The 15,450-nt window shown below is 36.8% G+C and overlaps 1 protein-coding gene across 8 annotated transcripts in view; it reads left to right on the top strand.

Annotated features, from left to right (window-relative positions):
- The window catches only part of PRCP (prolylcarboxypeptidase), a 147,637-nt gene that overhangs the window by 111,554 nt on the left and 20,633 nt on the right, over nucleotides 1-15,450 (top strand). For all 8 annotated transcript variants that reach the window (XM_055355558.1, XM_019037236.3, XM_019037237.4 and 5 more), the window contains exons 2-6: nucleotides 26-166; nucleotides 6,856-6,957; nucleotides 9,632-9,813; nucleotides 10,070-10,227; nucleotides 10,923-11,092. In XM_055355558.1, coding sequence (XP_055211533.1) covers nucleotides 26-166; nucleotides 6,856-6,957; nucleotides 9,632-9,813; nucleotides 10,070-10,227; nucleotides 10,923-11,092 — 753 coding nt within the window. The remainder of the gene's footprint in view (nucleotides 1-25; nucleotides 167-6,855; nucleotides 6,958-9,631; nucleotides 9,814-10,069; nucleotides 10,228-10,922; nucleotides 11,093-15,450) is intronic.

The following is a 15,450-nucleotide window of genomic DNA, read 5'->3' as shown; positions in this document are numbered from 1 at the left end:
TTTGTTTGTTTTGTTTTTATCACAGGTTGATCATTTTGGATTTAATACTGTGAAAACTTTTAATCAGCGGTACCTAGTAGCTGATAAATACTGGAAGAAAAATGGTGGATCAATACTTTTCTACACTGGTAATGAAGGGGACATTATCTGGTTTTGTAATAACACGGTATGTGCAGATTCATGAAATTCCAGTGCTCAATTTGACTTTTATTATGATAACCTGGAAGAAATGTTTTGCAATATGTATGACCAAACATTACTGTTCTTAATTGTAAAGTTCTGTAAAAAATAACAAAAAAATTAACACACTAATAATAGAAAAATAGCAAAAGCACATGAATAGGAAGTTCATAAAAGAATTAAATACAGATATCCAATAAGTCTGCATATTCAGCTTTAAAGAATTACAAATGAAAAGAATAATGTACAATTTTTGGAGAATTTAATTATTTTATTTTATTGTATTTTTCATGGACTGCCTGAACATCCCAGATAATTGAATTTTGCAAGTTTTTTGTTTTTGTTTTGCTTTGTTTTGTTTTTAAAATCTCAGCTTGTTTCTAGAGTGAACCAGCATATAAGGGAAATGGATAAGAATGTTACTGTGTATAGTTTATTTTGATTATGGTCTCTAGAAGGTAAAAACAAGGGCAGGAATTTTTGTATGTTTAGTGTTATATTGTCAGTGTCCAGGACATATAGAAGGTGATAAACATCTGTTAAATGAATGAATGAATAAAACCTAAACAAAGCCAATGCAAATGAGAAAAAAATATACAAATAGGAATGGGAAAAGGTAAAGTTGTAGCTACATTTTAGTTTAGCTTTCCTGTTCTACCATTTTCTTTTATTTGTGAGGGTTAAAAGTAGTATATAGCCTGTTAGCTTGCTTCCCTCACTATATTTTCTATCACCTTTTATAATGCCGAAATCCATTAACAAAACTTAATTTGGAAAGATATGTGAAAGGAAGAAATGCTCCTTTTCAATGTGTCAGTGCTGTGACTAGAAAATGTCAACTTTCTACCAAAAAGCTAGTTGTGAACTACCTTAAAGTGGGGAATGAATTATGTATTATCCCTAATGCCAATGTCTGGCACAATGCCTGGTAGTCAGGAGGTCTCAGTAAATGTTTGTTTAACTGGTGTATGAATTTAAAGTAAAGATATGAACCCAATTACATTGTTATTGCATTTCTCATTTCTGATTATTTCCTTAGGAATGTTAAGAACCTAAGTAATTTAGTTGAAATAAAATACTTCCCAGAGAAATGAGATCCTAGGATGCCTATTTCTTTTAGGTCAGTGACAAGAGAAATCAGGACCTCCTTTCCATTAGATTCCCGTTCTGTTATTCTGTGAAACAGCAGAGGCTGCCTTGTGTCTTTTCTCCTTTTGGTGTGACTTTCATTTTATGTGAAGGCCACAGGGTAACTTATCCTGTCCAGTGATTTTTCCAGTTTCCATTCTCTTGTATTATAGGCAGGTAGCTGTTCCTGCCTCCACTAGGCACTACTCTGACAGGCACTGTGGCAGAACTTAAGGTTTGCTGGGGTATCTCTGTTCTCGAAAGTGGTGGAAAGGAAGAGATATTCAGTGTAGGAACAGTTCTGAAGAACTGACTAGAGGCAGATCATAGAAGAGCAGATCCTGGCCCATCCCCAGCCCCAGAGACCTTCCTTTACATACCAAAATGTTCCAATGCACATTCACTGCTGGACATTAATTTATTGAGAGGCAGCATCACACAGTGGTCGAGAGTGAAGGCTTCAGTCAGATAGACAAGGTTTGAATGCTGATTTTGCCACTTTGCTGTGTGACTTTAGGTAAGTTTCTTGTTCTGCGCCTCAGTTTTCTCATCTGTTAAATGGATACAGTAATAATGGTTCATAGAGTTGTGTAGAGACTTGAAGATTAAGGGACTTGCAAGCACATAATGTTAAAAGATGTTGATATATTACATTGACCTCTTTTGAAAAATAAGAATACTCCTGAAATAGATCACTTATTACTTTGTGAACTAGTTCAATGAAATTGCCTCCTCTCAAAGCCTGAAATCAACTGCACAGAGGTCTGGACGTTGTAATGGATGATCTTTACTCTTAAGATACTCACGGTCTGGTGTGTGACATACATGTAAGCAAATTTTGCAGAACAGTACCAGGGACCTATACCTAGCACAGTGGTGTTGAGAAGGGGGAGTGATCAGCACTGCCAAGGTGGGGCAGGTAGAGGTGGGCATGCTTGAGCTGGGTGTTTGCAAGATCTGTAGATAAATGGCAGGGAATGAGTAGATCCTTAAGAGAAAGTGGGGGTTATTGAAACCGTCACAAATATCTGGTTAAATTCTCTATCCTTACATGCATATAACTCTTCTAATTGTTCATTTATTGATCAAAACAAAAACACTTGAGGTTCTTAGTCTTTGTTAGGGAGCAGGAACTCACTAAAAAGCAACAATGTGCACTAGGAATGACGAGTAGTTTTAATCTGTGCTAAATCTAAATCTAATTGATTGATGTTGACTACCTAGAATGCTTTGTTGAGAAAAGATTCTGAGGCCACAACTGAGTAAGTGAAAAAATGAAGTGACTGGCTAATGACCAGATATAGATGGTTCTAGCAAGGAGATCTAACAGCTCTTGATGATGGTGCTCGGGAGCCAGACACCTGTTTGAATCTTGGCAATGCCGCTTACTAGCTGTGTGAATGTTGAAAGTTATTTAAACTCTTGTGCCTCAATGTTCTTGTCTATAAAATGGGGGTAATCAAAGTGCCTATTTCATAGATTGCTGTGATAATTAAGTGAATTAATTCATATGAAATGCTTAGAACAGTGCCTGACACATTATAAACACTTAGTTATTATTAGCCATTGTGAGCTACTATTTATTTTCCAATAAAGAAGATTAATTGAAACCCCCTAGGGAGTTTAGTATGCTTGTTTGTTTTGTTTTCTCTTTTATGTTGTCAATGCCTATGAGTAGACAGCTTCTTTAGATATCTTTAGCTCTTTCCTAGAAGATTTGGCAAACAGTGCAATTTGTAGACTTTTTTTTTTTTTTTTTTTTTTCTTTTTTTTTGAGACGGAGGCTCGCTCTGTCGCCCAGGCTGGAGTGCAGTGGCGCTATCTCGGCTCACTGCAAGCTTCGCCTCCCAGGTTCATGCCATTTTCCTGCCTCAGCCTCCCGAGTAGCTGGGACTACAGGCGCCTGCCACCACGCCTGGCTAATTTTTTGTATTTTTAGTAGAGACAGGGTTTCACCGTGATCTCGATCTCCTGACCTCGTGATCCGCCCACCTCGGCCTCCCAAAGTGTTGGGATTACAGGCGTGAGCGACTGCGCCTGGCCCATTTTTTTTTAAAGTTGAAATTACCTTTTATTTTTATTTAATTTGTTTTCTCTCCATCGTGTTTTTTTTTCTTGACTTTTATTTTAGGTTCAGGGGGTACATGTGCAGGTTTGTTAACTTGGGTAAATTGTGTGTTGCTGAGATTTGGTGTATGAATGATCCCATCACCTAGGTAGTAAGCATAGTACCTGATACGTAGTTGTTGAACTCATGCCCCACACCCACACTCCCTGCACTATTAGCCCCTCTAGTAGTCATGCAGTGTCTATTGTTCCCCTCTTTGTGTCCATGTGTATTAAGTGTTTAGCTCCTGCTTATAAGTGAGAACATGCAGTGTTTGGTTTCCTGTTGCTCTATTAGGTCACTTAGGATAATGGCCTCCAGCTACATCCATGTTACTGCAAAGGTTATTATTTTGTTCTTTTTAATGGCTATGTAGTATTCTATGGTGTATATAGACCACATTGTCTTTATCCAGTCCACTGTTGAAGGGTATCTAGGTTGATTCTGTGTCTTTGATATTGCAAACAGTGCTAAGATGAACATACAAGTGCATGTGTCTTTTTGGTAGAATGGTTTATTTTTATTTTAAATTTTTATTTAGTTTTTAATTTTATTTTTTGTAGAGAAAAGGGTTTCACTATGTTGCCCAGGCTGGTCTCAAACTCCTGGACTCAAGTAATCAACCTGTCTTGGCCTCCCAAAGTGCTGGGATTACAGGCATGAGCCGCCACACCTGGCCTATTTTTCTTTAGGTATATACCCAGTAGTGAGGATTGGTGCGTTGAATGGTAGTTCTATTTCAAGTTCTTTGGGAAATCTCCAAACTGCTTTCTGTAGTGGCTGAACTAATTTATATCCTACTAACAGTTTATAAGCATTCCCCTTTCTCCACAACCTCACCAACATCTGTTATTTTTTGACTGTTTTTTAATAATAGCCATCCTAACTGGTATGAGATGGTATCTCATTGTGGTTTTCATTTGCATTTCTCTGATGATAATGATGTTGAGCCTTTGTTCATGTTTGTTGGCCTTGTGTATGTCTTCTTTTGAAAAGTATCTGTTCATGTCTTTTGCCCACTTTTTAATGGGGTTGTTTGTTTTTTCTTGTAAATTTATTTACTTATTTATTTTATTGTTATTATTTTTTGAACAGAGTCTCGCTCTGTTGCCCAGGCTCGAGTGCAGTGGCATGATCTGGGCTCGCTGCAAGCTCCGCCTCCCGGGTTCACGCCATTCTACTGCCTCAGTCTCCCGAGTAGCTGGCACTACAGGTGCCCGCCACCACACCCGGCTAAGTTTTTTGCATTTTTAGTAGAGACGGGGTTTCACCGTGTTAGCCAGGATGGTCTCGATCTCCTGACCTTGTGATCCGCCCACCTCAGCCTCCCAAAGTGCTGGGATTACAGGCGTGAGCCACCATGCCCGGCCCTTTTCTTGTAAATTTAAGTTCCTTATAGATTCTAGATATTAGACCTTTGTCAGATGCATAGTTTGCAAATATTTTCTCTCATTCTGTAGGTGGTCTGTTTACTCTGTTGATAGTTTCTTTTGCTGTGCAGAAGCTCTTTAGTTTAATTAGGTCCCACTTGTCAGCTTTTGTTTTTGTTGCAATTGCTTTTTGGGACTTAGTCATAAATTCTTTGCCAAGGCTGATGTCCAGAATGGTATTTCCTCGGTTTTCTTCTGGGGTTTTTGGGCTTTTTATAGTTTTCAGTTTTACATTTAAGTCTTTTATCCATTTTGAGTTGATTTTTGTATATGGTGAAAGGAAGGGGTCCAGTTTCAATCTTCTGCATATGGCTAGCCAGTTATCCCAGCACCATTTATTGAATACGGAGTCCTTTTCCCGTTGCTTGTTATTGTTGACTTTATTTAAGATCAGGTTGTTGCAAGCATGTGGCTTTATTTTTGGATTCTCTATCCTGTTACATTGGTCTGCATGCCTATTTTTGTACCAGTACCTGATGTTTTGGTTATTGTAGCCTTGCAGTATAGTTTGAAGTCAGGTAGTGTGATGCCTCTGGCTTTGTTTTTCTTGCTTAGGATTGCTTTGGTGATTCAAGTTTTTTTTTTGTTTGTTTTTTTGTTTGTTTTTTTGTTGTTGTTTTATATGGATTTCAAAAGAGTTTTTTTTCCTAACTCTGTGAAAAATGATGTTGGTAATTTGATAGCAATAGTATTGAATCTGTAAATTGCTTTGGGGAGTATGGCCATTTTAACAATATTGATTCTTCCTAAGTATGAACATGGAATGTCTTTCCATTTCTTTGTGTTGTTTCTGATGCCTTTCAGCAGTGGTTTGTAATTCTCATTGTAGAGATGATTCACTTCCTTGGTTAGCTGTATTCCTGGATATTTCATTCTTTTTGTGGCTATTGTAAATGGGATTGTGTTTTTGATTTGGCTGTTAGCTTGATTGTTATTGGTGTATAGACATGCTACTGATTTTTATACATTAAATTTGATAATGAAACTTTGCTGAAGTTGTTTTGTCACTTCTAGAAGTCTTTTGGTGGAGTCTGTGGGGTTTCTAGGTATAGCATCATATCATTTGTGAAAAGAGATAGTTTGACATCCTCTCTTCCTGTTTGGATGCCTTTTATTTCTTTCTCTTGCCTGATTGCACTGGCTATAACTTCCAGTGCTGTGTTGAATAAGAGTGCTGAGACAGAGCATGCTTGCCTTGTCTTAGTTCTCAAGGGGAATGCTTACAGCTTTTGCCCATTCAGTATGATGTTGGCTATGGGTTTGTCATAGATGGCTTTTATTATGTTGCGGTATGTTCCTTCAGTACCTACTTTATTGAGAATTTTTACCATGAAGGGGTGTTGAATTTTGTCGAAGACGTTTTCTGCATCTATTGAGATGATCATGTGGTTTTATTTTTTAGTTCTGTTTATGTGGTGAATTCTGTTTATTGATCTGTGTATGTTGAACCATCCTTGCATCCAGGAATAAAGCCTATATGATTCTGGTAAATTAACTTCTTGATGCTGCTGGATTTTGGTTTGCTAGCTTTGTTAAGGGTTTTTGCATCTATTTTCGTCAGGGATATTGGCCCGAAGTTTTCTTGTTTCATTGTGTCCCTGCCAGGTTTTGTATCATGATGCTAGCTTCATAGAATGAGTTAGGGAAGAGGCCCTCGTCCTTATTTAAAAATAATTTCAGTAGGATTTGTACTGGCTCTTTGTACGTGAAGACCATTTTAGACATAATGTTGATGCTAGGGCTAGAGTGTCAGGATAAAAAGACGTGGATGACTAGTGGATGAGCAACCTGGGATTATTTTTAATTGTTTCACTCATAGAGTGTGAGATTGATATGCAACAATAAGACATCAATTATGTCATTTATTTGTGGAACAAACATAAATTGTGCAACTTTGTAGAGTGCTCTTTTTGGTCTGGCTTAACATCTATTCCATATGGTTTGCCGAAAGGTTCAGTGACTTTTTTTCACATCCTGATTTTATCCTGTGATTTTGTAAACTCTTCTTAGGGGTTCATGTGGGATGTGGCTGAGGAACTGAAAGCTATGTTGGTGTTTGCTGAACATCGATACTATGGAGAGTCTCTCCCCTTTGGTGACAACTCATTCAAGGTAAAGATACTTTTTACTTAAAAGTTACAAGCTTTTTCTTTTCAATTTAGAATAGTTTCTAAATTACATGCCCCACTGTGAGATAACTTAAATTTGAAATGCCTAAAAGCTCAATAGTTTATATTTAATAGTTTCTTTTTAGATACAATTTGAACAGACTGAGTTTTTTTTTTTTTTAGCCATTTTATTATAATTCTTAATGTTAATCAGTTTTTAACTCTGTGTGCCTCAGAAAGTTAAATTTTACTCTGTGGCTGCAGAGACAGTACAGGGAGCTTTTTATTATTTCAAAAATATCAGTAAACAATTCCGCTTTATAAATCGTACACTTAAATTATTGAGCCTGCCACTGGAAAAAATATAATGAGCATAACAAATTTATCTGATAAGATGTTTTTAATAAAATAAAATCAATAAAATAAGGACAAATAAGCTGTATGATGCATTAAGGCCAACTGGCCCCTTGGATTCCCTTTCAGCCTTTCCTGTTCTCACAGGAGCTTTGGCCTTTGTCACAGACTCTACCTAATAAACCAGGACACTTTTTCTTCAACTGAGTCATTCATGTACTACTACACTTGTGACTTTGGCTATATTAATTTGCCACGTGTACTATTATTTACTTAATATTTTTCTTTAATCAGCTCACTTTTTAAACTTAGCATTATCTTAACCAAGGGCTCTGTGTACTGGTTATTCTTTACAAATTACACTAAAATGAAGCAATAAATGTTCCATTAAAAATGTTGTGTGCTTCCTAATACCACCAGTGTATACATATGCTTTTGAGAACTCTCAGCTAGAAGGACTTGGGGCCAGTCCTTTACTAGGCTGCCTGTTTTGAAAGGAGTTTTTATTTTTAAAAAGGATATTTTACTATCTCATATTATAAATAAATACATGAGTAAAAATAAGTAAAAATGTTGTGTTATAAATAGAAAGTGGGATGATTTGCTGATATTTGTTGAGCTGTATGGGAAATTCTATTCTTTAGCTTGGTATTTTGCGTAAATATCTGATTAAGGGACTTGACAAGTCCTGAAACCACTGGGAAGCAGTTAGTTTGTTGTAGATAGAACATAACTTCCTCTCCTAGGTTTCTATAAATGATACTGTGTTAGCAAAATGGAGCCAGGGGCTCTTTTTGATATACTTCTTTCCCTTTGTGTGCTCACAGAATGTGTCAGTAGCATGAGGGATATTATAGATATTATGCAAGGATTAGAAAAAAAAATGCACTCAACTGTACAGAGTGCCATAAAAACTGGAAGTCAAGGATAGTGACAGACAGGGAGAGAGGAGGTAAGAAGGCATACATCTTGGAAGAGGGGGGAAAGCTAAAGGAGTAGGTGGCGTATATAGGAGATAGGAAAGATGGGATCTATGTGATTCAGTAATATGCCAGATGATGGAAGAAATCAGGATGGTGAGACCAAAGCATGAAAGTCAAACAGGGTAGCCTAATAGAGGTATGTAGCTGTATTCGTTGTCTAGTAAAGATGTACCTCAAACCTTATGGCTTAAAACAGCAATAAACATCTATTACCTTACAGTTTCCATGGGTGAAGAATCAGGAGTGGTTTAGCTAGGTGGTTCTGTTTCAGGGGGTCTCATGAGGTTAGGATGTCAGCTGGTGCTGCAGTCATCTGAAGTCTTGACTGGGGCTGGAGAGCCTCTCATATGGAGGATTACTCACATACGAGATAAAACTGGTGCTGGATGTTGACAAGAGGCTGCAGTTAAGGGTCTACTTGAGTTCATTACAAGGCAGCTAATTTCCCTCAAAGTTGGCAGTGCGGGAGAGCAAGGTGGAAGCTGCAGTGTTTTTTTAATGACCTAACCTTGGTAGTCACATATCATTATTTCTACCCCATTCTATTCATTAGAACCAAGTCATTAAATCCCATCTGAGTTCAAAGGGAGTGGAATTAAGCTTCACCTTTTAAAGGAATGAGTGTCAAGAATTTGCAGACATATTTTAAAAGACCTTCTTAGCCTTCTCAGCTCAGCAGGACACTGGGCTTCACCTTCTGCAGTAGGGAAATTGTCTTCATGTAGAGAGCAGGATGTTTATGAAACTTAACATTATGAGTTTTCCTTTTCTCAAAGATCAATGTCTCATGTTGCCTGTTTTCCAATACCTGAAAATAGTTTTTTTTTCTTTCCAATTTTATAATTGTTTAAAATAGGCAGGCTACTTTGTTTCAGTTGTTGATATGGCCGAGGTCATATATAATCTTTCTGGTGAAGAAGGGTGAGTTTTATTTTTACTGGTGATTCTTACCTCAATTGTCCACTAGATTTAGTTTATATTTGCCTGTGTGGCAGACATTTTAAATGTGCCAAGATTTAAAACAAAAGTTATAACAGTTATCTATTAAGCTTAGTTTATATTTGATCACATTTGCTGTTAAATTTTACCTACAATTTGTTTCTATTGTTTCTACAACCTACTTGCATACAAAATACATTATGTTCTTCCACAAACTTAAAATCATTTTCATGAGTTTGAATCCACACAGCTATTGCTTTGACTAGGCATTTTAGCTCAATTGCCTAGAAATTCTATTTAGAGAAAAGCTTATCTGACACTGGCTCTCTTCTGGATCCATGCTATTCCTAAGCTGCTGTTATGTGCACATTTATACCCGTGTTCTTTGTTATATTTCTTTAGGATTCCAGACACTTGAATTTCCTGACATCAGAACAAGCTCTGGCTGATTTTGCGGAGTTAATCAAACACTTGAAAAGAACAATCCCAGGAGCTGAAAATCAACCTGTCATTGCCATAGGAGGCTCCTATGGTGGCATGCTTGCAGCCTGGTTTAGGATGAAATATCCTCATATGGTAGTTGGGTAAGTGCATTTGTACTGGACATGAACGTTTCTTAATGATTATCAAGGGAAACTTAGAGATTCATTTTGGGTAAAACATGTTCCATTCCATTACCCTGAGGTTTCTGGCTTCTGTCTCATTAACAGCTGTGTTATTTTTCTCAATATTTTTATTATGTTTCAACTTTAAAACTTGATTTAGATGACATATATATATAATATATATATATATATATTTTCTTTTCTTTTTTCTTTCTTTGATTTTCTTGCCATTTAGAGCTCTTGCAGCTTCTGCCCCTATCTGGCAGTTTGAGGATTTAGTACCTTGTGGTGTATTTATGAAGATCGTAACTACAGATTTTAGGAAAAGCGGTCCACATTGTTCAGAGAGCATCCGCAGGTCCTGGGATGCCATTAATCGACTCTCAAATACTGGTAAGCTTTAATTAAGAGAATGGAATTGTGTGTGTTTTTAACCTTTCATTTGTTAAATTCAGTAGTTGTCACTTTTTAAGTAAACATTTTGTTAAAGCATAATGTACATACAGAAAATTATACAAATCAAAATCAAATCAAAATGCGTAGCTTGATGAATTTTCACAAAGCAAGGACACAGTATAATTAGCATTTAAATCAGTAAAGGGCATTGTCAGCATCTCAGAAATCTCCTCGTGCCTTTTCAGTCACTACCTCCATACCTACCCAGCAAAAACATCCTCACTTCTAGAACCATAGATTGATTTTTACTTGTTCTTAAATGTTTTAGTAATTGGAATTACATAGCATGTCTTTTTTGTGTCTACTGTCTTTTGCTTAGCGCTGTTTGATAGATACATCCATTTGTTTTACTAAGTTGTAGTTTATGTATTCTTGTTGTTCTATAGTGTTCCTATTTATTCATTTTAACAGTATATTAAAAAGGGAGAATAATTCTGAATACTAATTCTGGTAAACTCTATGAGGATAGGCAACTTGTCTGTCATGGGATTCTCCAGTTGCTCTGAAAATATCCTGGGAGAAGGGGTATAAAAGATTGAGTTTTCTAAAATACTATGTGAAGAATAAATGATCTGTAAAGCCATCTGTTGACAAGTACTTTTTAGATTCCAACAGTGTGATTCTATTCCCAGGCAGTGGTTTGCAGTGGCTTACTGGAGCCCTTCACTTATGCAGCCCATTAACTTCTCAGGACATCCAACATTTGAAAGACTGGATCTCTGAAACCTGGGTGAATCTGGCAATGGTGGACTATCCTTATGCCTCTAACTTTTTACAGCCTTTGCCTGCTTGGCCTATCAAGGTAATAGGAAAATGTCCTGTCATCATTTTTTAATAACACACTTCTCTTTTTTTTTTAATGTGCATACTCTGACTTTCTGCCTCAGAGAAAGTCCCAGTGACAAAGGGGCTCTGGAGTTTGTCAAACTTGAGCTGGAATCCTGGGTTCTGCTACTTTCTGATTATGTGGGCTTGGACATGTTACCTAGCTTTTCTGAGCCTCAGTTTCCTCATTTGAAAAATGGAGATAGAATTCATTGATTATAGAGTTGTATGAATTAGAAATAATACCTAAAGTTGCTGTTAATAGAATAATTACTATGTGCCAAATCCTGGGCTGTGTACTTTGCATGTATAATATATTTAATCTTTGTGATATATGTGTAACTTCCATCTATGTAATACATGGTTGATGCTTAATAAATGGCAGTCATTATCATAGCACCATGATCTAGTCAGCTGCGAAAGCATTGTAGGTGCTACCCTCAGTGTGAAGAGTGACCCCATGCAGCACAGTAGAGTGGAAAGAACATCAAATTTGATTCTGAAAGTGAGGTTTTGGTCCAGAACTGCTGCTTCACTTACCAACTGTGTGATCTTAGGCAAGGTGCTTTTCTTTCCCCATCCCCTGTCTTCCTCTGTAGAAGGGAATATCAGTACTTACATACCAAATAGGGTTGTGCTGAGAATCTAATAAAATGTTGGATGTGAAACACTTTGGAAAGTATAAGGACACATTACAGTATAAATTTTAAGGTTCTTTTCATGTCAAAATTATTTATTGTGTATGTTCATTTTAAGCATTTCTTTGTAAAGAGCTTTCCTTTTAGTTTTAAAAACAAAGGCTGGCCAACTTAATGGTTAAATTTAGAGAATATAACCAACTCTTCAGCTAGAATGAGTGTTGGAAGTGAAAATAGAATTGGCGATATAGAGCCGGGTTTCAAATGCACTTTTAATTTAACCACCCCTTTGAATTATTACATGTATACCTTGCTTAAAAATTTGTAACTTAAACAAGTTCATTTGCTATTATTTTTCTTCATTTAAAAAGTAGAATGACCAGTGAGTGTATTGCATGTAGCAGGCCAGAGGTAAGTATATATTGAATTAGAATGAATTTCAACAATACAAAGTTGTTGAAAAGAGCAGATCATGTTTTATGTTAGAAAACCTAAATCAATAGGCCTGGCATGGTCGCTCATCCCTGTAATCCCTGCACTTTGGGAGGCCGAGGTGGGAGGATTGCTTGAGGCTAGAAGTTTGAGACCCACCTGGGCAACATAGTGAGACCTCATCTCTACTAAAAATCAAAAAAATTAGCAGGGCATAGGGGTGCCTGCCTGTAGTTCCAGCTACTTGGGAGGCTGAGGTGGGATGATTGCCTGGGGCTGCAGTGAGCTGTGATCATGCCACTGTACTCCAGCCTGGGCAACAGACCTAGATCCTGCCACAAAAAAAAGAAAAGTAAAGAAAAGAAAACCTGGATCAAAATGATAGGGAAAAACTAAATCTAAACTAGTTCATCTCCATAAACATCTATGTGCTAATAATACTTTATCTGTCCATATTACTTTCCTATTTACAAAGCGCTTTCACGTTTGCTGTCTCACTAAATTCTTTTAAAAGTACTGTGTAGAAAAAGAGGTATAATCCAAGATTTATGGAGAAGAAATTAAAGCTCAACTAAGCGGTGGTAGAAGTAGGATTTGAACTTGGGTCTTCACTGTTCAGAGCCTCTGATCATCTACTGCATTGCACTGGGTTAGGAGGAAACTTGACTGAGGGTTGAGGGGACCATTGCTCACAGGGTGACATCTATCAGATTTAACTCTATATCTATCTGTGTACAAGGTGAGAATTACATTTGTATCTTTATTCTCACTTGAAGAATGAATGAGTTGTCAGATGATAAAAACATGTGGGGAATTCTCTTCATTATTTAGAACAGAGGTTGAGAAACTTTCTCCATTCAAAGGGCTATATTTTTAGGCTTTGCGAGCCATATGGTTTCTGTCACAATTACTCAACTCTGCAGTTGTAACATGAAAGTAGCCATAGGTAATACATAAACAAATGAGGGTGGCTGTCTCCAATAATAACTTATTTGTAAAAGTAGGCAGTGGGCTGGATTTGGCCTGGGGTTTGTACTTTGCTAACCACTTATCTAGAAAAAGGCTGGAGAAATATAGCTGTTTAATGTTAGTTGGTGTACCACAATTTGGAATAGTGAGCAGTCTAACTGGTTTTCTCTCTACCTCTTTAATGTTCATTTTGGGATATTTTGCTGTTCAGTCTTACATGTGAATAAATATTTTATCCTTTGTTCTTCTAAATAATTACTCAAAACCAGCAGAGTATACCTCAAATATTTTGTCATCTATTTTTGATTTACTGCAATCCTTTTATGCTTTATATATATGCATTATAAAAGTTTATTTTTAAGGTAAGATATCTTTAGGTCTTTCCCTCACAGTCACCCTTTACTTCTTTTATCCAGGATTAATTCTTGTCATTCTCTTCAGTTATTTCTTACTGACATTATCCTTTCTTTTGACAGATCAAGGAATTCTTGATTGCTTGTATTTATGGTTCTGTTTCCAGCCTGCACCCCACCAGAAGTAATCTTATCTCTTGCCCCTTGCTTGAGAAATTCCATTGCCTGTTTCCAATTTCATCCTATAGTTAGTTACCCATCTGATTTTCAGAATTTTTCCACTACGTCTCCCTCCCAAACTTGTAGCTTCAGATCACTTTCTTTCACTGTTCATTCTATTTCTCCTTTTTTGACCCCCCTCTGTGTTCTCCCAACCCACTAATCCCTGGAACACTACCCAGTTGGGGACTGCTCTTTCACTTGGATAGTTCCATTTAACCAGAACTCCTCCTCCCTCTGATACACTTCCTCCTTTTTAAAGGGCTGACAAACAGGCATCCTTTTCTGAGTCTGTAACTCAGGCTTAGGATGGTGAGATAATATGTAACAGTTAGGTTATGAAAAAAAGCAGGTGATTTCCAATTCTGTCTGGGACCTTGTACAGTTCTGAAGGATCCATGGGCAGTGACTAAATGCCATTTTCCGTGTCAATTCAAGTATCATTCCTTTTAATTTGTCTTTGGGCTTTGCACACTCAGACTCCATTTGCTTTTGTTTACTGTTAACAGAAGCTGCAACATTCATGCAGAAATAATCATGGACTTGGCTGGTAGAACACAAGGAAGAAGAGAAAAGGGAAACAGAAAACCTCTCTGTCATTTGACTGTTCTGTCAGCATGAAAACTACTAGGTTTCTTCTCAGCTTAAAGAGCAACTTTAAAGGATGCTGTAATTTGTTAATTTTGGAATCACATTTCAGCTGATAACTTCTCAAATATTTCAGCATAGGCTTCTGTGCATGTAGATAGATATAGTGAAATAATGACATAAGATGGAAAAATCTCTTCCGTTTGTCTTGGTGTTTGGTAATGTATGCGACCTCTCTGGGTGGTTTAAGCGGTTTAGGTGCATTCTATGAAAAGGGAGCTTTTAATGACAAAACTAATGTGATTATCTGAGTGAGTGTGAGAGGGGTATTGAAGCCTTAGAGAAAGAAAATCTGTTAGAAAAGCTGAATGTATCTGCTTAATCCTTTCTCTAATGTGGATGGACCATGCTCTGAGAGGAGACTGGTCTTTTTTTTTCCCTCAACATATCTTCTTTCCTTCCTCTGTTAAAAAATTTTCTTTGACCCCCTTTTCCTTCTCCTATTTAAATGTGTACTCTCATAGGTAGGAACACTTAAAACTTTTAAACAAATCATTATCTTTACTTTGTCTGGTGCATGTGGGATTAAAGGGCAGAACTGAAATACTTGGTTGCAGATCTGATTAGTTTGGTAGTAAGGTTGCATGAATGTTCTATTTTCTCAACTATTTCTATACACTTTAAAACTGGAATGAGTAAAATGGACTTTCGAATGCTCTTTCTGTTTCCTGAATGTTCATCTTTATTCTAGGAAATGCCGTATCACTCTACTATTTTACAGTTTTTTTTTTTACTATTACATACTTTTAACGTTTTATGATTTCATATTGCCACAAAATTCATTCTAAGTTTTTGCCAAAACAAATAAACCTAGAAAAATATAAAGATGATCAAAGAATTAGAAAAATTGTTTTAAAAAATTAAGCATGAGACAGCAGGTGTATTTAAGCATTGTTTGTGTTGTTATTTTTCTTTTAGCTTTTAGTTGAATACATGCAATATAGTTACAGTGGTTGGAAGCTCCAGAGAGTCTGCATTTGTGTTTTTTTCTTTTCTTTTCTTTCTTTCTTTCTTTTTTTTTTTTTGAGACGGAGCCTCGCTCTGTCTCCCAGGCTGGAGTGCAATGGCATGATCTC

Source organism: Gorilla gorilla, chromosome 9 (genome assembly GCF_029281585.2).
Source record: "Gorilla gorilla gorilla isolate KB3781 chromosome 9, NHGRI_mGorGor1-v2.1_pri, whole genome shotgun sequence".
NCBI lineage: Eukaryota > Metazoa > Chordata > Mammalia > Primates > Hominidae > Gorilla > Gorilla gorilla.
This window is presented reverse-complemented; position numbering and strand designations above follow the sequence as displayed.